This window comes from Schistocerca gregaria, chromosome 2 (assembly GCF_023897955.1).
Source record: "Schistocerca gregaria isolate iqSchGreg1 chromosome 2, iqSchGreg1.2, whole genome shotgun sequence".
Lineage (NCBI taxonomy): Eukaryota > Metazoa > Arthropoda > Insecta > Orthoptera > Acrididae > Schistocerca > Schistocerca gregaria.
In genome coordinates, this window is record NC_064921.1 from 698,578,026 (window position 1) to 698,605,000 (window position 26,975).

The window sequence follows — 26,975 nt, forward strand, 5'->3', positions numbered from 1 at the left end:
GTTCCCTGTAAGATCAGCAGATGTCAGGAGTATGTATACATGCTACAATTTCAAAAATGATGACAGTGTCCTTTAAGCCCTTATGGTTCTCAGTGCCTCAAATATATTTTACAGTGATGAAACGATGTTATTGACGTTGATATTTAGACTCATGAATACAATTAATGAAGTATGATGTGTGGTTACCGATTTTCTGTTGGCTACCCACAGGAGTGTGTTAGGACCTATTTTCAGGGCCTGGGACAATTCCATTCTGCAGGGTACGTAAACACACTACATCCTCTGGTGTGTCAGTGAAGGACTCACCAGAGGGTGGGAGAGGGGGTGGGATGGGAATCTGTCTTTGGTGTATTTCTTGTTTCTTCCTTTGGTTCTGTTGCACCCAAACTTATCTTTCATTTCATTCTCCTCCAATAGGAGTTCTAGTTCTATCTTAACTTTTGACATGTCCAAATATTACTATTGTTGTAACCCTTCTTTTATCTGTACCACATGATGGTAACTACAATCTGTTTTCACAGGAAAGGCCAAGAAATTATTCATAAGATGTGGGATACCACAAATATGATGCATGGACAGACAAGAAAAAAAAAATTGTTTGCAAGCATGCTAAATGAGTAGATTGTTTATACTGCAATAAAACATACATGTTAATCAAATCAAAAGTAGATGGTGATGTGCTAACACATACACGAAAATGGGATAGCATGGCACGTAAACTGTTTGGCCAATGCTAAGATAAATGGCATTAGCATTATATTGCTGATAGGAAAGTGTTAATGACTGTTTTAACAAGTGAGGAGTGAAATTAGTCTGAAAAACTCAGATTCTCTCTGATAAGAATGTGCTAATCCATAAAAGATGTATATAAATATTAGAAAAATGTGATAGTTATTAATATATATATATATATAACCTTTTTTGACATAATGGGGAGGAATTAAATGGCTGTTCAATAAGAGTTTCATATACTGTAATTACTAAAAAGATTAAAAGTACACATTGACAGCAACATATGAGGTGTTCTCAACAGAATTTGCCTGTTAATATATGTAGCAAGTATTTATCCATATAAATGATAAAAAAAAGTAATGAAAATGTGTGTGAACATGCAGTACATCTTCACTGTTTTTAAAGAAACCAAAGTGTAACCACATGAGTAATAGAGAACAAAGCAAAATATTACAATCTAGTGACATGGAATAGGTTATTGATGAACAGCCCTTAATGACAAATGCATGTGAGTGAAGATTTTTTAATGAATAGCTCGATAAAATAAATGTGAATAATGGCATTATGAGAAGCCTAAAAAAGGATATAAAAGGAGGAGGAAGGAAACTTGTGGTTTAATTAGCTAGGTAAAGTCACTAGGCTACGGAGAAACTGTGACATTGATAGGTATGAAGGGAAAGGTCAGAGACTATGTATAAAATTGAAAAATTTATAAAATGACGTTTATCCAGATTTGATGTAGCTAGGGGAGAAGTGAATGTTAGATGAACATGTAGAAGGAATGGTCTAATTCATGGTCAGATCAGTCCATAGAAGGAATGACCTGTATTATTTTTGTATGGAACAGAAAATGAAAGAACACTTACAATGAAAAGATAACAATGTATACAAACAGTATCTGGGCAAAGAATAGCTTGTAAGTATGGCTAGTACATAGATGTGAAACTGTAAGGTGACTATGAGACACACTAATGAAGTATTCTTTAAAATAGTTACAGCAAACTGACTTACCTGTACAATGTGCGTTCTTTGAATCTTTATTTCTATACATGTTTGATTAAATACAAATCTGAGATTTGAGACTGTGGAAAGGAGGGTACATTTAAATGTCAGCTTGTAACTCCTTATGGTAAACAAAGATTGAAACTTATAGAACTCAATAAAGTTGAGAAAGTTATGTTGTTACAAGCTAATCACATGGGATTACCCTTGATTAGGAATAATGTAATCACGATAGAGCCTGCTCAGTCATGACAAGTGTTTCATGACAGTGCAATGATATAAGAGCAAAGTAATTCGCTGTTGATAATAATGCAGATTAATAGATGACAAGAAAGTCGTTTATGGAATTGTAATAAGGGAAACAATTTATTGTTTGAATCAATATTAACTAATTTGAACAAGTTATGTTATGACAGAACAAAGGTATTAAAAGGATGTGATACATTTTCATCAAGCTCAATATGATAAATACTTAACCATAAATGGAAATTTAAGCTATGATATTTATCCTTGATAAACAATGTGGTTATTAATTAAAAACCTAAGGTTTATGATCATACTGGTCCTGTTGTGTGAAGAAATGATATTTAATTCAATCTCAAAAGACAGTAATTTTAGTAATGATAATAATTTATCAAAGCTTCTAGGTTATGATTGTAATTAGCTAATTATTTTATATGACACCTTTCACTTAAGTGGGAGAATCCGTAGTGCAATATGTAGTTGAGAAATGTTATTTTGATAAGTATTATGGAAACATTTTACCACTGTGTGCATGTTTGATCTCTATACATATGTGAGGAGAGAAGTATAAGCACAGAACATCAACAAGGCATGACAGCAATTGAGCATCTCCACTTGTGATGGAGGGGTTTCTTATGTTTTGGTGCCATGGCTTAGAAGTGTCTTGGAAAGCACAGAATGAGAGGGACTGGAGACAATGGCTATGTCCTGAAACAAAGGAAGAATATTCTGTAATCTATTCCTAACTTCTGTGGTGACATACTGAGACTTCTGTCATAAGCTTGGCTACGTATCTATATATTAAACTTTGTAATTGTTTTATGACAGAAGCGAAATACAGAAGAGTTTATTAAGACTGGTTACATGTTTTCATAGTTACCTGGCATAGATGTGAGCTCTCTTATGGGTCTTGACCTTCTGGAGATGTAAAAGAAATCACTTGATATGAGGGTGGTTCAGACTTTAAAGTTTCCATAAAGTTGTGTAATGGAGTTGGTAGGTAGCAGTATTGTTCCTCAAATTTCAGAAAGTGACAATAGGTGGCAGAGTGATACCACAATGCAGGAGAAGGCAGCGGTGTCCACAACAAGATGGCCACTCCACTGTCAACATGCACAACAATTGAGCAACAATCTGTGTTGCATTTTCTGTTTAGTGAAGAAATTCATCACAGAATAACAGTGCCATATTGTGGTCATTTATGTTTGTCATTGCAGCAAGTATATGACTGGTGTAGGAAGTTTATAAGTGGCATCACTTCTGTGGTGTTGCTCCAAGATGAGGGCATGCTCACCACATAGTGACGGACGAGAACAGAGCATTAGTGGGAAAGCTTGTAAAGGGGAACAGACACATAATGCAGAATAAAATAGCCACATGTTTGAAGATTAGTGTTGGTTCAGCACAGAACCAAAGAACTATGAGAAGGTGACCATAAGAAAATAATCAAGATAAAGGTTCAGGGTGACAGATTGTTAGTGAAGCTGCTGACTCAGTCGCAAACCCACTACATGAAGAATATGCACTTCACAACTCATCGAACAGTAAAAGTGTTGAATCATCAACAGGCACATTAGAAAGAATGACAACTTTGCTAATAGCATGTAAGAACACATACATGCAGACATATGCACACAAGATGTCTGCATTTGTGTGTGTACACTCTAGTTACAACAGAGCATGTGTACATATCTATGTGTGTGTGTGTGACTCAGATCTAGGTCCTTTGCCTTTTTTGGGGGCAAGTGCTCTACCAACCAAGCTATTCACACACAATTCACAACTCATCCTCACAGCTTTTCTTCCACCAGGACCTCATGTCCTGCTGTCCAGTTTTCACAGAAGTTCTACTGCATACTTTGTGGGCCTAGCTCTCCTGGTAGAAAGGATACTGTGGAGACATGGCTTAAACCATATCCTGAGGATTAAGCTGTGAGAACAGGTCGTAAGTTGAGCTTACACAGCTCACTTGGCGGAGCACTTGCCTACGAAAGGAAAAGGTCTCAGTTTAAAATCTCAGTCTGGCACACAATTTTAATCTGCCAGGAAATTTCAGCATGATACATAGTTGAAATTTATGGTAATATCAGTACTAAATTTGATCATTTCTCAGAAAATCCAGAACAGAATAAAAATTTAAATGAAATGCAAGTCATGCAGAAAACAGTATTACCCTAAAAGGTTTATCCCTCTATAGCAACAGCATTTCTGCGGATTGGTCAGTATATATAAAACAATTAACAATGCAGTTCATTTTCTGGTCCATTAACTGTGCTTTGCACCACATGAATATTGTGCAACTAAGCTGTTGCTTTTCATCATTTATATTTCGTTTCAGTCTTGGCATTACCATTACTAAAATTAAATATATTTTATCTGGAGCTAAGTAGTGTTACATCACATTGGGATAACATTAAAAAACCTACCCCAGAGAGCAAGACAAGAAATAAGCAGACAGAGAAATCCCAAGAACATGTATGCAGCAGAGTATGTGATAGACAATGTTACAATAACCATCTCCATGTAAAATCCAACATTGTGAAGCAGATTAACAATGTCCTGGTGGTTGGAGGAAAGAAGACAAAACTGTCAGTGAAACAGAATTTTTCAGGTGAGAAGAAACTGAGTGCTGTAGTGACAAAAGAAACAGTCCCAACAAACACCAAAAGCAACTTTGAGTAGTCATAGGATTCTAAATCATAGTGGTTAACAGTGTTTTGCATTCCATTTTCTCTTAATATGAGTCAAGAGACCTAATCACAGTATCATATCACTCAGTGGATAGTCAGTCATAACATTTCTGCTGAGTAGCAAATTCTTGGTGAATAAGTACCTCACACTCTCCATACCTTGCCTCAGACTTAGATATGATGTGATGTGAATTTCAACACACTTTTTCTACATTTTATAGCTGACACCTAGCTATAGCGTGATTGTACTGTAGGTTTACTGATCATTTTGGATTCACCTCTTTCACTGGATCTCGACTTATTGTGCAAATGGCCAATAAGTATGAACACTTCATACACTGGTGTCTCTACTAAATGTCTCTTCACTAATATCTTAAATAAAGAGTACAAACTATTACTTATCAACACTAGACAAGGTCATATAAAAATTATGCAGCATCAATAACAATATACGCTTCCCAGAAATGTTTAATCCTTGTAATGCAACAGTGAGTCCCCGGAGAATATTATCTGTCCCAGAGAATTGGGAAATTTTGCCTTCCACAAATGTAGTCAAGAAGATGATACAGCTGATTAGTAAAGAAGCAGATAAAGTTGAATATTGAGCTTTCTGTGGGGAACTATTCTTAAACTTTATTATCAGGGAGAATGTATGTGGGCATACTGTAGGTGAGTGCTTCTTTATTTCATCTTCACCTTCTACTTGTTCATGGATGTTTCTTTGCTTGCCGAGTGTCATAATTCTGGAGATAAGATGTGAAGTACATTTCAGATAATTTTTTGCAAAGTCGCAAATATCACTGAGAGTCTTGGCCACCACTATGGCACTGAATGAAGAAACCAAACTACAAATACATAATTCTTCAAGCCTTACCAATGATCTGTTGACACTTTGAAAAAATGGGACTTCTGCCAGATGTTCGCATCATTCTCACACAAGATTTTGACAGTGTAACTTGCTGTCTTCTCTGGGTGCTACTCAAGAATGTCCCTTGAGTGGACAGAGTCCAGTATTTATGCCTGGAAGGTGCTGGGTGCTTCCTAGTCAGTCCACGTCGCATCGGGTGTTCCCTCCGAGGTCCTCGCTCGCGTCGTGGCTCCCATGGTCCTCTCTGGGCACTGGTGTTACACTGCCATCCACAGCTGGATGGCAGTGGGAGCACCAGCAACCAGAGAGGACCATGGGAGCTGTGCCTGGTGGGTGCGGACTGCGGAGGGAACACCCGATACAGCGTGAACCGACTAGGGAGCACCCAGCACCTTCCAGGCATGAATACTGAACTCTATCCATTCTCGGTTAGCACCTCATGAAGACAGTGAGTTATGCCGTCAAAATATCATTCAGGAATGGTGCGAACATCCAGCAAAAGTGCTGTTTTTTCAAAATGTTTACAAACATGCATTTTGTAACAGCCTAACAAACAGTTGTTGCCAGTGTGTGTAGTCTTCAGATGACTAAAGCAAACAGTCTGTGCGACTTTTAATTCTGAAACATTTGGTTGAGGAAGCATATTGAGTGTCCTGAAACAGCCTCAACGTAACTACTCTACCATGCATTACTGGCACTCTGATATATTTTGAAGTAAAGATGTCAAATAATTTTAACCACTAATCATGACATAACAGTAGTTTATTCAGCTGTTCTTATGGCTATGAGCTCATTTTGACACCTGTTCATTTTTATACTATCTACAAAACTTATCTATGAGCTCATTTTGAGACATTCATTTCCAAGCCATCTGCAAAACACACGAGATGTTGGTACATAATTTTTGAACATTTTCATCAGTAGTAAATTATGTTACAATTTGGATGTAGGCCTAATTAGGTCCTTAGCACTTCTTTATTCCCAATGCTGTCGAAATTTACCGTATTTATAGTGGAACGCAAAAATGGACCTCTTGTAGCAAATTTTCGATTCTGAGTTATTAATACTTTCAAATTAAGCATTAAATTCTGAATAATTTGGTGCAACATTTATGACATTATTTTTTTGTTTAAGTTACAGACATTTAAAATTTATTAAATGGAAATTATCATTTTGGAAAAAACGCATTCAAAAGTTCACAGTAACATGGAGCCTTTATATTCAACATTTAAGAAATTAATTTAATACCGAAATACGTCTTTAAATATTCTCCCTTAGATAGTATAAAATGTGTTTCACAACTCTTCAGTTTGACAATGTAAATTGATGTTATTGACGACTCTTTGAGGGTCTACAAACTGCTAGTGGATCATCAGACTCGGGATCGGCAGCTGCATTACTATTGGCTTCAGCAACAGGTTGAAGTTCAGCTTGAGGGCATAAAACATCTTTGAAGACATAAAACGTCTTTGAATTCATCATTTCAGTATTGTCTGATGTTTTTGAAGAGGTATTCTTGACATTTCATTATCATTCCTTTTGGAATCACTTCATCAGGAAATCAGTACATGGGAATATCTGGTGCATGAACAAATTCCCTGCAATGTTGAATTTGCAATACATTTTGCCTTAGTTCTTTACACTTCACTCAAAGTGGCTGTGCTGAGTTATAAAGGGCACTTTCTTGCACCAGGTTTTCAGTTCCAACCATCACAGCAGTGTTAACATTATTTGTTGGTTTGATGAAAAATACAATCAACCATATTCGACACAGAGGGGACATAAGATACTCCCGATTAAGAAAATTTCGTATGGAATACTGGCATGAATAACATGAAGATTTTCTTTCTTTTCTTTTGGCAAATCTTCCATGTCAACTTCTTGTTTCTGCTTTGTTTCATGCAATTCTCAGCATGTATAAACATTGTTTCTTCTCCTAAACTGTTACTTTCTACATAATGATGAAAAATGCTGATAATTAGATTTGAACTTTTAGCTATAATGGCACTCTCAGGAATAAAATAATTTATTTGTGGCTTCATATACAACACAAAACAACTAACTTTAAATGGCACTAAAAACAGATAGGGCCTGGCTGCAAATGTTTGCTTGGTATGTGCACTTGTTATGCCATATCAAAACTGTAATACAAAGAAAGTTTGTCACCATTTGCAAACTTTCATCTGTTGAGAAAAACCAGTAATAGTTGCCTCAGTTGTGCTAGCATTCAGGACAGACCAGTTTTCAAAGTGATGCATATTAGACAAGTGCATTAATGAAAAAGGAACTCTTGACAGCCCATGTTATTTCTCCACAAGCAACAAGAGATACCTTTTTGTAGGCTTGACATTCATTCATACATTAATGACAGATTTGAGTGTTTTAACTAATTGAAATTATTTTATCATCAATTGTAGCTTGTTGAGGACAAGGTAAAATGTATTAAAACTGAAAAAAAAACTTATAGTTTAGTGGTAATCACTTTTTTCGATAACACTGAACAACTGAATTTACCAACAAGACATCCTTTTTTACTTTCTGTCTCACATATGTTAACAAGTTGGCATAGTTTTTATTAAATCTGAAGTTGCTGAGCACCATTTTTGAGAAGTTTGATTCATTTTTAAAACTGACAGCTTCTGTCGACAGCTACATTGGATACATCTCTGTTTCATTAATCTGTGTACTTGTGTGATTGCACCTTTGTGTTGTCTACTGGCGGTGTTATCTTTATACCCAATGAGAAATATCACGGTGTCAAAATCAGCTCATAGCCATAAGAGCAGCTGAACAAAATACTCTTATAGCAGTGTTATTGATTAAAAATGACATCACACATTCTCTTTTGCAGAGACTTCTTTGTATGAAGTGAACACCTCAGATATGCTACCCCTTCAATAGATTTCTATCACTTATACATAATCCATCTAGTGTCCTGCTTAAAAACTGATGGAGCTCACAACTCCCATGAAGAGCGGTAAAATATTAATGGAGAAGTAGCTGCACTTACATATGACATAGTACTATTAAGATGACTTCTGTATAAAATTAACTTACACTGCAATTAACTAACACTGTAGTCATTATTTGTCACAGGTAACAAGCACAAATAGCCCCTTATCTACTTGCAAATACAATGGGACAAAATAGGGATTAGTGAAATAAGAACAAACTTTCAAAAAAATGTAGATTATGTATTTTTATCAAATATTAAGTTTCCACTTTCTCATTAGTTCATACAATGAGAAAATAACTAATTTCTTTTTTGGTTTGCACTTGCATTTGACATGCATCTATTAATAAAAATGGAATTTAATGTGATGCAATATCAAACTACTTACAGAGGAATATTAAAATACTGAAATAATGGGTCTTCACCAACAATCTTAACTGAATAATGAAGACTACAAACAGTTATATTTCACTGTTTCAGTTTTTGAAAAAATAGCAGATACTTCATCAAGAACTGTTTGACTATGTCAGCAGCTTTCAACAAAAACATTAAAATGCTCATGAAACAACAAATACTAACAAAACCTATTCTATATCATTAATAACTAGTCTTAAAAAACTATAAATATTTATTCAGTATCAATGGCACATTGTGTACAAGGGTAAAATAGATATTGTCACTATCCTCTTTGTGCACACAGATATATGGCTTGTATGTCTAACATAAATAGCAACACATAATGACTTTACTATTATGAAAGTACAATATGAATTTCATCACAATTTACTGCAAGCAGTAAGGAACACAAAGATTAATAATGACTTCATAAAAGATGCAAACTCAAATGCCCATTCCAGTCATCAGTCTTTAATACAATACGTATTCCAACAACACCTCTTGTAAGGTCCACATACAGAAATGGATCTCAGTTACAACAAATAAATTACAAATTTATGAGCAATTGAATTCAATGCATTGAAAATAAAATGGCTGATTTCAGTGGACTATGGCTATATTAATACATTTATTTTGCACTTAAGTGAATATTAATAGTCAAAAGCTTTACAACTTAAAAATGCGATGAAATGAACCTAACAGTCACACAAAATTGTATGTACTTCACACGAGTGGCACAGACTTAAAAGTTTTAAATGCACAGTAATTTCTGTTGTTTAGAGGTTTGTTACTAACAAGTGGGTCAAAATATAATGATAATACTGATATGATTTGCTGGCATGGTAAATTACTATAAATTTCCTATTTCAGTTGAAAATCCCCTGTTTATGTTTCATGAGTAATGAATATGGAAATGAATACTATTATCTATTCAAAAGGAATGTTTTATTCAAGTGGCATGTTCTGTCTATGACTACTTCTCTTTTGTTTTCATGCCAGAACTCTGAAAATTATTTCTTCAGCACAATTTATTAGACATGAAAATGTGAACATTTCAAAGGTTGTCAAACAATTTAACATTATAGCACTTGAAAAGTTCAGTAAAGATTATTGGTGCTTTGTTGACAAGTTTTTTTTTTTCTCCAGCTACTCCATTTTACTTCATAGAGACTCATTTTCTGCAAATACACCATCAGCAGTTTTCCTCAAATATATAAAAAGAAAATTAACACTCAATGCATTAAAATATAACATATGTTTAACATTTCATTTCAGAGTTCAGAACATTTATTTAACTAATCCTATTTATCAGCTACACTGAGGCAAATTTGTACATATCACTTTGTTTATGTTTTAAAAATAATGCAATGCATGTCCTGCAGAATCACAGTTTTGAATGCAACAATAAGATATTAAAAACTTCTGAAAATACAGTAATGATACATGGACTTTATTGTGCTCACTCTGCCCACAAAGCTGGAGCTACTTGAGCTACAGAGGATGAAACAATCACAGGAATTAAAAATGTTTTTCTCTTGTGTGTACAGCTTAGCTTCTGCTGCTGTCACTGAAAAAACAATGAAATATACGATCAATTAACTATTTAAGTTACAGTAAACATATGAGAGTATTATTATTAGTATTATTAATACTAATACTACTACTACTACTACTAGTAGTAGTAGTACTACTACTACTACTACTACTGATCTCTATGATATTGAGCTACTGTAAAAGAGTTGTTCTTACACAGGGTCACTATAAATGATTCATATATTTTCAAAGGTCTACACTTTCCAAAAATTATTTGTACAAATATCAAAATGGTACAAATGGCTCTGAGCACTATGGGACTTAACATCTGTGGTCGTCAGTCCCCTAGAACTTAGAACTACTTAAACCTAACTAACCTAAGGACATCACACACATCCACGCCCGAGGCAGGATTCGAACCTGCGACCTTAGCGGTCGCGCAGTTCCCGACTGCGCGCCTAGAACCGCTAGACCACTGTGGCCGGCTGTACAAATATGATTGGTGGATGAATAAAGTCACAAACTCATCAAGTTTGCACTGTGGTTGTCAGTTGGCGTTAGGAGTGCAGTGCCTCGACAAGATGCCAAAGCAAAAGCTTTCTAGTTTGGAATATGCGAAATGTTTGTCTGTTACAACAGTACAATGTGTATTAAGAAGGAATTATGGAAAATAACTGCCATGTAAACTGAGCAATGTGCCTTGGTATCAACAATTTAGGGACACTGTTGACTCTGTCAACAGAAAGTTCCGTAAGGAGTAAAAAAATCTACAGTCTGCTCGAGCCACAAACTTTAAGTACCACAGCAAGCTGTGTTGAAGATTTGGGTATGGTGGTTATATTTCAAACAGTATCACCAACTATCATATACAAAAAAGGGGCTCCCTTTTATTTCAATTGCAATGGTTCATAACTTTTTGGAAAAATGAAGTGTGCATCTGAACAAAAATCTTTAAGCAACAGTCCAGAAAGGAAGTATTTCCCTATATGTAATTACTTGACCTTTTTTTATTTTCTTTTTTGTGAGAATAAATAGTCCCCAGCTTCTGTTCAAGCTATTCTGATGCACATGTATTGCGAATTTTGCCATCTCACACATTGGAATGGAACTGATGGGAAGGCGTAAGAAGAAATTGTAATCCTGAAGCTGTAACATGCTCTTATATTCACATATTTGCAATGCTATCAAAATTATTTATAATTATAAAATGGAGCTATTATAGCATTAAACAAATGCATTCTGACCACTAGTAAAAGATATCATTATACTACAATTTTGTAAACATATTGTGTAGCTTTGTAAAACTTCATGATCATGACTAAACCACAGAATACATTACAACACAGTGATTAGAGTATATGATACTTTTTTTCTTTTTCAGTTAACATTCATTTTCCTCTTTTAATACTGAAACAAGAAATCATCTATCAGTTCATGACTTGCAGCAAAGCTAGTATTACACAACCCCCACCTGGCTGCACATGTTTTGACAAAAGATGTGTGTACAAATTTTGGCTGTTTCCATGACCTCAAAGTTAATCTTTCCACGTGAAATTTCTCCATAACATTAAACTAAACTAGGAACCACCTATCCACACATTTCAATCACTATGATTCTGTAAAGAGAGATTTTGAGAACAGTCATAGGTTATAGTATGCAATTAAACAAATCAGAATGAAAAACCAGGATCTTAGTGCTGTAAGGGCAAGATGGGGGAGGGAGGAGGAGGAAATGTGGCACCATTTCTTTCTAAATAACGGTTAAGACTGCATTTATTGATTGCCAAACATACCAATACTACCACTTTATAATTGGTGCCTAACTGATATAGTTAGAATGGGATTTGTACATATTTTCCTGCCAGGCAGGTAACATTCAGATACATGTGTATGCTTCCTATATTCACATTTTCAGTGTTTTTTTACATTGAATAGTAGCATGAGGAAAAAACATCATGAAGGTAGAACTCCACTGGAAGTTCTTAGAACCTAGAGTCATCCAGCAACTTCAATTGCAATTTCATGATAAATGGCTCTGGATACACTCATTTAGGCAGCCAAGCAAGTTTAGACTTATTGCAACTCACAAAGGTGCCCTTGAGTATAAGGGGAAAAATGTGGCAAATAGGCAAATATCCATAGCACTATGCCAAAACACTCCACCCACTTTCTTCAAAATATCTACAACACTATTGCTTCAAGCCCAACTGTCTTATATTGGGGCACTCACGGTGTGACAATAGTGCTGTGGTATTGTACCGCAATACTAAATTACTTTAAATAGATCACAAAGAACATCCAAACATTATGTAGTTAAGTGATCTTCCATCCGTACAGAAGAATGGCACAGATTTAGTGAATTGCACTGAACAATTCAACACTTTATGCTCCCTCCTAAACCATGCCTCCTATACTATTTCATCATGTACTACATGCAACTTTACTTATGTGCACCTGTTGCTACACTTTTTCCCCTCTCTCCTGCAGCTTACCCCCCCCCCCCCCCCCCCCTTCAGTTCACTCCTGCCCAGTTCATCTTCCCTCTCACACAATCTCAGTTGAGCACAAAGAAGGTGTGTGTTTTAACATGTTATAAATTGTACTAAACACAATTCCTAAAACATTAAATGCAGAAACTATTGCTGGCAAGTACCTTAATATAACAAGATGAGAAATATGTCTTGGGGAAATGGATAAAAACACTAAGAAAAGTAGGAATTGACTTAATAAGAAATACAAAGAAACTTAGCATACTCACTTTTACGTAATCCTGAGTACTGAGGGTGATACGAGGAAGCCGGGGATAGTGGATATTATCTCCAAAAGCTAAATATGGTGGTTGGCTGTTATAATAATTTGACAAGGTAACTGATTTTTTTTCCTCACCTTTCCTGTATGTAGCAAAGGTTCATGCATGTTAGTACAGAGGATAGAAAGTGGGAATTATACTAGGTTAATATGATGCAAAGGTTAGTTAAGTTTATGAAGAGCACACAGGAATATTAGTTAAGTATTTTTATGTACAAATCCTTTTACATTCAGCTTGCTCCAACATTCTGCTTGTTTCTATGAATATACTTACAAAAGAAGTTACAGTGAAATGTTGCACATGAGTACATAACCCTCCTCCAATATTTTCTACATCTGAGAAATATTGTTCATAACTGTGTTAATTTGAACAAAAGGCATTTCAATTAGGTAAGTTGGCCAGTTAATCATTCATGTTAAACTACGTGGATTTCAAGTTTGGAAGATTATGAAATACACAAAATGCACTATATCTCACACTAACAGATTTTATGCAATGTTTTACAGAAATTGATACTGTATTATGAATCCGCTCTCAAGCTTTTCCCACTTCAGCAGTAGCAGTATATTTTATGAATTTCATATGACATACAAGACAACTTCAAAAACAAAACATATGAAAAAGTTACATTTCCTACTAATAAGAGTGTCCATCCTTTACCATAACACAAAATTTCCAAAACTGTTTCATTGAGATTAAACACACATTAAAGCCATTCGAAGGGGACCAAGTTTCCAGCAGAGCATGTTCATTAAAATCTCTTACGTCTTATGTAATGATCAGTTACTAGTTACGATCACTTAATTAATGGCACACTGGGTGATCTTAAGTATGAGCAACAGCTGAATCTCACTATGATTAAACACATTCTTAGCATAAACCTGCAGATGGCACCACGTACACACACACACACACACACACACACACACACACACACACACACACACACACACACACACATATTTATTTCTTTAGATATCAGGATATGGTCTATGACTTTACATTTGTAAACTTAATTTCCTTGTGTGATGTCCATTCCACTAGTAAAAAATACCATGTTTCCTATGAAAAAAAATTGCCCTTTTTAATGACGCCAGTATCTAAACAGGCCCATGTAGCATTGTTACTAACTAATAATCCTATGATGAACATGTTGAAAAGGTACAATACTGACACAACAGGTAACTGAATATGTCAATAGGCAACTCATTTTCATTGTTCCAAGGTTGAGCTGTGATGCTCTTGCACCTGCTGAAATTTATTGATGGCAAGGGCACACAGATAGGTCATCTGTTCTGGGCTGATGAAGTATTTCGTAAAACGTTCACTTGAAAGCACAAAATTGGCTATTCCTTTGAATTCCAGGTCCAGCCATCTGCATGACCTGGCAACACCTTGGGATGAGGAAGTGTCCGGAGGAAGTATTGTCTTCCACTTTAACTGTTACAGTGCTACATCTTCTTGTGGTCTACATTGCACATTGTAGATGCTAAGGTGCTTGAAAGAGTCAACACATTAATTTATTTCTTTAACTGCACTTCACCTGGCTGCTAGCTTCATTTTCTAACCCACCAGCAATAGCAAAACCTTCCACAAAAGAGCTCACAGGTTCATCAAGATCAAAACAGTTTTTCTTCAAATGCTTGCTCTGCGGTGGCTACCAACAACTGGTCACCTACCACCAGCTGCTTGTCTCAAGTTGCTGTTCGACCAGGGAAATGCGGTGTGGTGCATCTTTTGTACATTTTGGCTCTCACAATGGTAACCAAAAAAAATCAACTGTTATTGTAGTTTTCACTTTCTCCACAAAATAACTACAATAAACCAAGTGAACACTGTGCAGTAACAGAATATGCATCAGTTACTGTGACTGTATCCATCAATTGTCATTATAACATACGAGTCACAAGTGGCAAAAGCCTAACATTTGCAACATATTGTTCACTTTTGGTTTAATAGAAGGGTAAAAGCAGTAGAGGCAGTTTGAAACATTTGTGTCATGTGTGGAACAAGTGCTATCACAAGAAACACATCAGAAAAGGATTTTATGAAAAGGACAATTGCTATTCACCATACAGTGGAGATGTTGAGTCGCAGATAGGCACAGCAAAAAAACTGTCAGAAAGTGAGCTTTCGACCAGCAAAGCCTTCATCAAAAATAGACAAAACACACACACACACACACACACACACACACACACAAATGCAACTCTCACATATATGACCACAGTCTCTGGCAGCCCAAGGTGGACCGCGAGCAGCAGTGCGTGATGGGAGAGGCAACCGTGTAGGAGGCTGGTGCACAGAGGGGAGTGATAGTAGGTGTGAGGACAGTAAAGTACTGCTTGTGGTAGTATACAGGGACGAGCTGTAGAGAGGGTAGGGCAGCTAGGTTAGACAGAGAGCGGAGGGAAGGGGTTAGCAGAAAAGGAGAGAAGTAAAAAGACTGAGGGTGTTTTGTTGATGGAGCAGAGGGCTGTGTAGTGCTGGAATGGGAACAGGGAAGGGTCTAGATGGGTAAGGACAATGACTAGCAAAGGTTGAGGGCAGGAGGCTGATGGAAATGTAGAATATATTACAGGGAGAGTTCCCACCTGCACAATTCAGAAAAGCTGGTATTGGTGGGATGGTCCAGATGGCACAGGCTGTGAAACAGTCGTTGAAATGAAGAACGTCGTGTTGGCAGGTGTGCTCAGCAATGGGGTGTCGAGTTGTTTTTTGGTCACACTTCGTCGGTGGCCATTCATACAGACAGACAGCTTGTTGGTTATAATGCCCATGTAGAAAGCAGCACAGTAGTTGCAGCTTAGCTTGTGGATCACACAGGGTGTATAAGTGGACAAGGGAAAAAAAAATATCAATCGTTAGAATGTTTACGGTTTTCTACACAGACGTAGAATTTGCCGGCACTTTAGAAAACGAAACCCAGGGGGGAAAAAACATGTTTTGGAAAGATCTTTGATGTGCAGCAACACGTACACTGCATTTTTTCGTGTTATGGAGGTATAAATTTGATTTCCACCAAACACTGCATGTTATTTTCCGAAGCAATGAAATCGAGATTGCGACGCGCTTTTGTAAGCTAGTCATAGCTCATGTCACGTGATCTCGCCAGCTGATGTCAGCATAGGACACGTGATGTTGTCAACCAATAGTAAGATTACTCGTAAGTAGTGCGAACGCACAAAAAAGAAAAGTTAATGGTTTAAATTAATATACATAGTGTTGCTACAAGAAAGACAAAGCTTTCACAAATAATATTGGTCTCAAAGATTAATAAGCTTCAAGAGAAGCTTCCACATATAATGCTGATCTTTTTGCACGTGTTACACTTTAAGATACATCACACAAATGTGCCAGTAAAATTTTTAACGACGACGTAAATGTCTGATCTTCTAGGCTCGAAATTCTTCTAGATGGTCATCCTCAAAGAGTCGATTTTTAAATGAGAGTCAAACACTATGTGGTTTAAGAAATTCATCGTACATTCTCGCACATATGGTAGTCCATCTTGCGTAAAAGGAAATTTACTTTGAAAGTAACAATTTTCAAACCACCATTCACAATATTTTCCCGTGACCTGTTAGAAATTGGTTCGTTTCAGCAGTTGCCAGAAATCGCCAGATAACAGGCGTCATTGACCCTGCGCAGCTACGATGACGCAGGAAGCCCGCATGTTCGTACGTGTAAAACATATAAAGATCTTGTATTACGTCATAAAATAAACAAGGCATCAAAGGACACTTCAATAGCATCGGAATTTTGTGAACCATACTAAAATGCATAATTCGGCTTAAAGTGCAAAATCCTGTGTCCAGATTTGGATGTAAATTTTCTTGAGTACCAGTACTGTATTTCATGTTTGGTTCTTTATTATGGCATAATGCCATACGAAATAGAAGATTGAAAACGTGCACTTGAAATGCAGCGAACAGTGTGCAGCTAACACAGTGAAATTAAACACTGTTTCAAATAAATTGACTGCCTCGGCGAAAAAGATTAATAAAAGCCAAATCTCTTTAGCAAAGCGTCAAAAATAACTTCATTGTTCTGCAAGGCGGTTAATGCTTGACTGTCAGAAAGGTCAGGAAAAAACCTGAAACTAACAACATATGTTAGCCTTCCGCAATTATGCGAACGTGTTTTAATTCATTTGGCAGCTCCCGGCCACAGAAATCCGTTTTGTTTTCATTTAATGTGAGAGCAATAAACGAAGAGAAACAGCAACATCACTGGAGACTACCCACTTCCCCACTACAACTCAGACTGCTCTGTGCATCAGGTCCGGGTCTACGATATTTCCGAATCGGATCAATTTAGATAGAGGCGCCCAGCCACACATCTGTAACCAGAAGCGGGAGAAGGTACTACTCATATGCGACTCAACTGCGCATGTGGAAGAGCCTGCCCGCAACTGCTCAAATGAATCTAATGAAAACAGCTGTCACGTCACGCTCATCAGAGGCAATTTGTTTTTAGGAAGCAAAGCATATTCTTCTTAAAGCCTTTGACACAATTTGGTTGGCAGACGCTTGTATGAGCACTGTGTTTTGTTGTTGTATATGGTGTATTTTCTTTGCGACTTAGGTTTTATTTTTTTTTTTCCTTGTTCATGTTTTGTTGCTGCAGTATTATTCTGCAGAAGCGGGATACAGTAATATCCTTCGTTAGAGTATTGGTTCTTACCAGTCAAAATCACAAAAATTTAACTGGTAACTAAAACAATGAAAAATTCCCGCAGTTCTAAAAAATTCCCGGGTTTTTCCCAGATCTCCTGGGTCGATAACACCCTGTCACGTGACTGGTTTCAAAGGAAGGTGATGTTTCTGACTGGACTGGAGTAGGTGGTGGTGGGAGGACATATGGAACAGGTCTTGCATCTAGGACTACTACAGAAATATGAACCATCAAGCAAGGGGCTATGAGAGGGGTTGTGTAGGAATGGACGACTATAATGTGTGGTTTTGGTAGGTGGTAGGATACCACTGTGGAAAGGGTGGGAAGGATATTGAGCAGGACATTTCACATTTAAGAGCATGAGGAGAGGTAGTCAAAACCCTGGTAGAGAATGTAATTCACTTGATCCAGACCCAAGTGGTACTGAGTCGTGGGAGGATGCTCCTCTGTGGCAGGGTGGTGGGAATTTGTGAGGTGCTGGGTGACAGGAAAGATAAGGCAAGGAAGATCTGTTTTTGTACAAGGTTGGGAGGGTAATTATGATCTGTGAAGGCCTCAGTGAGACCCTCTGTATACTTCGAGAGGGACTGCTCATCACTACAGATGCAATGGCCACAGGTGGCCTCTGTATGGAAGGGTCTTCTTGTTATGGAATGGGTGACAGCTGTCAAAATGGAGGTATTGGTATGGAAAGAGGTACCAATGTACCCATCTTTGAGGTGGAGATCAACAAAAGGAAGGTGGCTTGTTGGGTTGAGTAGGACCAGGTGAAATGAATGGTGGGGAAGGTGTTGAGATTCTAATGGAATATGGAATGGTGTCCTCACCCTCGATCGAGATCATGTCATCAATGAATCCGAACCAGGTGAGGGGTTCAGGGTTCTTCTAGATGGCCCATGAATATGTTGGCATAGAATGGTACCATTTGGGTGCCCATATCCGTACCCTGAATTGGTTTATGAGGTAATGTCTTTCAAAAAGAAGTAATTGCGGGTGAGAGGATATAGTTGGTCATGGCAACTAGGAAGGAGGTTGTTCGTTCGGAATCCATCAGGCATTGGGAAAGCCTCACTATTGATGCCATCTCCCTTTACACTAACGTCCCTTATGCTCACGGCCTTAGCACTGTTGAACACTACTTTTCCCAATGCCCAAGAGATTCTAAACCAACAACCGTATCCCTTGTTGCCACAACCAACTACATCCTCACCCATGATTGCTTCACGTTTGATGGCATTACCTACAACCAAATCCAGGGTATGGCTGTGGGCAAGTGCATAGCAACCTCCTATGCCAACCTACTCATGAACCATGTAGAGGAATCCTTTCTAAACACCCAGTATCACAAACCCCTCAGCTGGTCAGATTCATTGATGACATCTGTATGATATGTATTAAAGGTGAAGACACACTATCCACATCCCTACAGAACTTCAACGTCTTCTCCCCCATTTGTTTTATCTGATCCTACTCAACCACAACAAGCCACCTTCCTCAATGTTGATCTCCACCTCAAAGAAGGCTACATCAGTGTGTCTGTCCATACCAAACCTACCAACCACCAGCAGTATCTCCACTTCAACAGCTGCCACCCATTCCATAACAAGAAGTCCTTTCCATACAGCCTAGCCAACCATTACTGGCGCATTTGTAATAACGAGCAGTTCCTCTCTAAATATACCAAAGGTTTCACTGAGTCTTTCACAGACTGTAACTACCATTCCAACCTTGTGCAAAATCAGATCTCCCTTGTCTTATCTTTCCAGACACCCACCACCACACAAAGTCCCACTGTCCAGCCACAGAGGAGCATCGTCTCATGACTCCGTACCAACTGGGACTGGAGCAACTGAATTACATTCTCTGCTATGCTTTCAACTACCTCTTGTCATGCCCTGAAATGAGAAATGTCTTACCCAATATCGCTGCCATCCCTTCCATGATGGTATCCCACCATCCTTCGAACCTACACAATATACTTCTCAATCCTTACACAACCACTGCTCCCAACCCCTTGACTGATGGCTCATATCCCTGTAGTAGACCTAGATGGAAGACTTGTTCCATACGTCCTCCCACCAACAACGCCACCACCACCTATTCTAGTCGAGTCACAATCATCATCTACCTGTGAAACAGTCATGTGATCTACAAGCTAAGCTGCAACTACTGTGCTGCTTTCTATGTGGGCATGACAACGAACAAGCTGTCTGTCCGCATGAATGGCCACCAACCAAGTGCGGCCAAGAAACAGCTCGACAGCCCATTGCTGAGCACACCTGTGAACATGACGTTCTTCATTTGAACAACTGCTTCACAGCCTGTGCCATCTAAATCCTTCCTGTTAACACCAGCTTTTCTGAATTGTGCAGCTACTTCCATTCCAGCACTATGCAGCCCTCTATTCCACCAATGAACCCAGTCTCTCTACTTCTCTCCATTTCCGCTACCCCCCCCCCCCCTTTCCCCCCAATCTAACCTCCCAACTGCACCTAGCTGCTCTACCCTCGTATCCTCTTTCCACCTCGTCCCTGTATGCTCGCATCAGCAGCGCTTTACTGTCCCCTACCCCTACCCTGTTATCCTTCCCCCTCCACCTTACCCCCACCACCTGGTTGCCTCTCCCACCATGCGCTGCTGCCTGCATCTGGCTTTAGTGTCGGACTCTGCGGTCATGTGTGTGCGAGTTGCATTTGCACGAGTGTGTATGTTTATGTTGTCTATTTTTGACAAAGGCTTTGTTGGCAAAAGCTCACTTTCCAATGATGTTTTTTGTGTGCCTATCTGCGACTCAGCACCTCCGCTTTATGGTGTGTAGCAACTGTCCTTTTTATGATATTGTTTAATTCCATTCTGGACTTTCCTTTGTCATGAAAAGATTTTCTTGTTTCAAGAAAGATCTTTCCGCCAGGAATAGTTTTACACGTTTAAGAAATCTCGAAGATTGGCATATGTGATGAACTGCGACCATTTAAAAAATTATGTGAAATTTTCAACTAGCAAGATTCTGGGTGTCGGAGCACTGGATCCTCTAATTCAGCATAATATAAAGCAAAGGGTGAATATTACTGCATTTTTGTTTGAGCATCATCAGTCTGCTAATTGAGCGTTCCTGAGCAATGTTGTTACTGATGATGAATTATGATGTCTTTATGTTAACTTCTTAAGAAGAAATGAAAGGCCGAGCCATAACAAAAGATCTCTCATCTATCAAAGCGCAGTGTGAACAGATAATATTTTGCATCTGGGGGCACAGAAGGGGTATTGCATATTAAAAGCTCCTCCACAGAGGTGTGTCCATCATGCTTGACATTTGTTGTCAATAATGCTCAATGAGCGAACTGATGACATTCAAACAAAAATGCAATAATAGTCATCCCTCTGGGTTTTGTTGCTTTGAATTAGAGCTTGCAGTACTCCTGCACTTGACTTCTGAACTCTGGATATTGAATGCAAATGTCACACGAAGGTTAAATAGTCACCCTTCATCATATAGTAGTTATTGAGGCTTCTTCAGGGTAGAAAGTCTTTCATGCCAGAATGATCTCTCTTGACACAAGGAAATCTTTTTTTGATGTGATGTGCCTGCACACAAATATTGAATGTTTCAAGGAGCCTCCGCTGCATTCACCCCTTTATTAAAAACCCAATGCTACCAATATTTCACAAATTGTGAACCTTTTCCACTTGCAGATATTTTATAATGCTTAAACAATGTTCATAAGATACAAGTATACAAAATCCAATTTGTAACTTCAAGACCTACACTAGAACTTCAATTAAGAAAACAACAATTGATAAATACCCTCACCGTAACTTGAGTATGTTGTATACTGCACAGTGTTTGCTCTGTTTATCAAAGTTATTTTGTGCAGAAAATCAACATAGAATAAGAAACAAATTTGTACTTAGCAATGCAAGAATAGAAACTTTCGCAAGATGCACCACACCACATTCATCTGGTCAGGTGGCAGACAGTGTTGAGTGAACCAGTGGGTGTTTTAGGGTTAGTAAACACACTACCATAAACTGTTCCGACCTTGTGGCAACTATGAGCTCTTTTCTGGACGACATTGCTATTACTGATGGGTCAGAAACTGAAGCAAATTATCTTTGAGGTTTCATCTGATTCATACCTTTAGCAGACAGCCAAAATGTGGATAAAAAGGCAAAGGAATGAGTGGACCCAAGCAGCGACTCTATGCCTGCATTGTCCAATGTTTACATGAGCAGATACAAAACTGTAACAACTCAAGTGGAAGATAACAGTTCCTCCAGACACTTCTTCATCATACAGTGTTGCCGGACTGTGCAGATGGCTGGACTTAGAATTCTTAGGGGCAGCCAGTTTTTGTGCTGTCAAGTGTAACAATGTGTGGGAAGGCCCAAGTATTTCAATGGATAAAACATTTTCAAATCAACTCTAAACATGACTTATTAAGTATGTTAAGGAAATTTCATAATTTTGAAAGAGACAAGGAGGGCTAACATTCTGCTAACAGCAGTTTTAGTATTATTCATCCATTACCAAGAGATTCTAATCAAGGCAGCTTGTGAACATCCAACAGGGCTCACTGCTTCCATTATACTGGAAAAGTCACTATACTTTTAAAATCTGCTTTCGTAGAGCTCTCTGAAATCTGCAGCTTTCTTACTCTGTCTATGTATATGTCACTAATTTAATGATTTCTAAATGGTAGCTCGTATCTTAAAAATAGCATCAGGCAACATCCATTATTTACTTATTCATTAATTTTTTGCCCATGGGTTTACAGACAGTCTTCACCCTACTGGAGTAATGGCTGTGATGCTTGGTTTATCATTGCACACATTTATGTACCACCCTGCAGTGGCTCTAGCCTTTGTAAATTATTTTCACTTTGGAATTATGAACTCCTGTCTCCGTTTTGACCCATGTCTACAAATAAACTGAGGTTATCATTATTGTTCCATTAAAATAACTTTCGACTTTCTGATATTTAGCTCCCAGGAAAAAGAGACGACACCGTTGCTCTGGCAATGGCAATGGCAAGCCAGCCTTCCCTCTATCCCACCAACATATAACACCATCAAGTAGAGTGCATCTTCCTGTTGCTTCGCAATCATTAAACAGTAGAACATTGTGTTGAATATCAGTGGTAACTGACTGGTGCATTCAGAATAGCCTATCTAGAAATCTCTTTGCTCTGAACTGTCAAAAGTAACACAACCTCAGTTAGTCAAACCACCCTCACTTCCAAAATGAGCTTGTAATAAAATATGTCTTAATCTTCTCCACTGGACAACTACTGTACAATTTATTATGAGAGCATGTTGAAAAATAATGCCTCAAAATTTTTTACTCTGTTCTCAATATTGGTTGAGGCTTTACATGGCATGCCTTGGTTGACTTTCTCGCTTTGCTGACAAGTTGCAACCCTCCACATCTAGAAGGCTCCAAACTGCTGCATGTAACATAAAGGTGTGTAATGTAATTATGTCACAACATGAAAAACAGCATGCTATAATTGAGTTTCACAAAGAGTTTGTCCACACATGGAGCACCCTCTCCTTCAGCATGACAATGCCAGACCACACATGAGCACTGCGACATCTGCAATATTCGGGCGCCTTAGTTCACGGTCATAGATTATCCTCCATACAGTCCCAATCTGGTCCCATCCGATTTTCATCTGTTTCCAAAACATAAAGAACACCTTTGAGGACTTCATTTTTATAGTGCTGAATTGATGCAAGCAGAGGTAAGGTTGTGGCTCCGTCAACAAAGCTAAACATTTTACAGTGATGGTATCAACAAACTGGTCTTTTGTTGGGAGAAATGTGCTTGTCACCAGGGTGTTAATAAATATGTAGACATGAGGAATAAACGTGTAGAATGTTCATAAACTTTGTTTTATTTAAATAGCTTTAAGAGTTTTCACAAAAAAATTCAGAGGCATTACTTTTCAGCACATCCTCGTACAAATGGTTCAATTACCTTCATACCTAATGGAGCACCTACCTCTCAATACGAGGAACACGTGGGATGCTGATGTTGCCACCATTATCCATCTGTTCTACCACAGTTCTGGATGTTTTTGAATCATCATGCATGTTAGTAGGTGTAAGAAATAATATAGAATTTCCAAAACAATACAGGAAAATTTTCTTCAAGAATTATCATATACAGTGCAAACAGTCCAGAAGCCAAACAGTGTATAGACTTACCTGCCAACACGAGGAATATGGAAAACGCCTGGGATTGCAATTTGTTTCGAACTGTCACCTGGCTGAGAGTCCATATATGTACTTTTACCAGTATCAGAATGTGAATATGATCTCCTACAAATAAAAATATTCATATTCTGGATGATTTTGAGTTAGCATGCATGTTAGTAGATGTAAGAAATAAAAAAATTCATTCAGAATTTCCAAACAATGTGAGAAAATTTTCTTCACGAATTATCATATACAGTGCAAGTTAATCCAGAAGCCAAACAGTGTATAGACGTACCTGCCAACACGGGGAATATGGAAAATGTCTGGGATTGTAATTTGTTTGGAGCTGTCACCTGGATGAGAGTCCATTTTTGTACTTTTACCAATATCAGAACTTGAATATGATCTCCTACAAATGAAAATATTCATATTCTGGATGATTTTGAGTAAGCATGCGTGTTAGTAGATGTAAGAAATAAAAGAAAATATATATATTTCATTTAGATTTTCCAAACAATATGAGAAAATTTTCTTCACGAATCACCACATAAAGTGCAAGTTAATACAGAAGCCAAACTGTGTATAGACATACCTGCCAACACGGGGAATACGGAAAATGTCTGGGATTGTAATTTGTTTGGAGCTGTCACCTGGATGAGAGTACATTTTTGTACTTTTACCAATATCAGAACTTGAATATGATCTCCTACAAATGAAAATATTCATATTCTGGATGATTTTGAGTAAGCATGCGTGTTAGTAGATGTAAGAAATAAAAGAAAATATATATATTTCATTTAGATTTTCCAAACAATATGAGAAAATTTTCTTCACGAATCACCACATAAAGTGCAAGTTAATACAGAAACCAAACTGTGTATAGACATACCTGCCAACACGGGGAATACGGAAAATGTCTGGGATTGTAATTTGTTTGGAGCTGTCACCTGGATGAGAGTCCATTTTTGTACTTTTACCAATATCAGAACTTGAATATGATCTCCTACAAATGAAAATATTCATATTCTGCATGACTTTGAGTCAGCTTGCATGTTAGTAGATGCAAGAAATAAAAAAGATATTTAATTTAAATTTTCCAAACAATATGAGGAAATTTTCTTCATGAATCATAACATAAAGTGCAAGTTAATCCAGAAGCCAAACAGTGTCTAGACGTACCTGCCAACATGAGGAATATGGAAAAGTCTGGGATTGTAATTTGTTTGGAGCTGTCACTTAGCTTAGAGTCCATATCTGTACATTAACTAGTATCAAAATATGAACATGATTTCCTACAAATTAAATTCATCACACATGAAGGAAAACTCCTCAAAATGTGCGGTAAGTGTTACAAAATTGTGGAAGTAGTGAAACAATATTAATGTCTTCGGGCAATCTCAGTAGCACATCTTTGTATGTCCAGAATGCCAGTGACACATGACAGTTAACAAATAATAATAAATCAGGCACTGAGCTGTATGTGTGGGCGCAGAGCAAGATCTTTGGCCTAACAATATCGAAGATCATTAGTTCTAACTAAGAGTGAACAATAAACTGAAATAAAAGGTAACAATAGTACTCTTCTCCCATCCAAACATTCAGGTTTAGTTTCTTTCATAATTTGCTTAAAGCAAATGCTGGGATAGGCACTGTGAAAATTCTGTTCAGTTCAAATGTGCACCCTTTATGTACTAATCTCAATAAAGCATATTATGTGCTAATAGATGATAGATGAACCTCCCAAGCAATATGATACACAATATTGGCTTAGAGTAAAGCCAAGTACCACATGAAACTGAAGTGACATGATGGTTCAAAATGCAGTTGCACCTTCAGCTGCTGTTTCCACATATTTTAGCCAAAATTCTAGTTATGGAGTAGTCAATTGTGTGTCAACTGAATTTGGGCATGCACAAATGTCATTGAGCAACTTATGTAAGTACACTGAGCTGACAAAAGTCATGGGATACCTCCTAATATCAGCTAGACCTCATTTTGCCCAGTGTAGAACAGTAACTCATTGTGGCATGGACTGAACAAGTTGTAGGAAGTCCCCTGCGGAAATACTGAGCCAAGTTGCCTTTATAGCCATCTATATTTGCAAAAGTGTTGCCAGTGCAGGATTTTGCGCATAGACTAAATGCTCGATTATGTCCCATAAATATTTGATGGGATTCATGTCGTGCAATCTGGATGGCCAAATCATTTGCTTGAATTGTCAAGAAAGGTCTTCATGCCACTGGTAAACAATAGTGGCCCAGTAACACGGCACATTATCACCCATAAAAATTCCATCTTCGTTTGGGAACGTAATGTCCATGAATGGTTGCAAATGGTCTCCAAGAAGCCAAACATAACCATTTCCAGTCAATGACCACTTCACGTGGAGCGGAGGACCCATGCCATTCCATATAAAAACAGCCCACACCATTATGGAGCCACCATCGGCTTGCCCAGTGCCTTGTTGACAATGTGGGTCCATGGCTTCATGGGGTCTGCAATACATTCAAACCCTAAAATTAACTCCTGCCAACTGAAATTGGGGTTCGTTGTACCAGGCCATGATCCAGTCATCTAAGGACCAACGAATATTGTCACAAGCCCAGGAGAGGCCTAGCAGATGATGTCATGCTGTTAGCAAAGGCACTTGCATCCATCATCTGCTGCCACAACCCACTAACACCAAATTTCGCCACACTGTCATAACGGATATGTTCATTGTATGTCCCACATCGATTTCTGTGGACATTTCACATAGTGTTGCTTGTCTGTTAGCACTGATAACCCTATGCAAATGCCACTGATCTCAGTGGTTACGTGAAGTCCATCAGCCACTATGTTGTCCATGGTGAGAAGTAATCCCTGAAATTGTGT

General features: G+C 37.9%; 1 protein-coding gene across 18 annotated transcripts in view; it reads right to left on the minus strand.

Annotated features, from left to right (window-relative positions):
• Nucleotides 1–8,705: 8,705 nt before the first annotated feature.
• LOC126334787 (prominin-like protein) overlaps nucleotides 8,706–26,975 on the minus strand; it is a 503,842-nt gene continuing 485,572 nt past the window's right edge. For 10 of the 18 annotated variants that reach the window (XM_049997400.1, XM_049997403.1, XM_049997408.1 and 7 more), the window contains one exon: nucleotides 8,706–10,451. In XM_049997400.1, the coding sequence (XP_049853357.1) occupies nucleotides 10,433–10,451 (19 nt within the window). In that variant the 3' untranslated portion in view covers nucleotides 8,706–10,432. Of the gene's footprint in view, nucleotides 10,452–13,175; nucleotides 13,309–26,975 lie in introns of all 18 variants that reach the window. The other 8 variants (XM_049997401.1, XM_049997394.1, XM_049997389.1 and 5 more) reach the window with 1 other exon arrangement.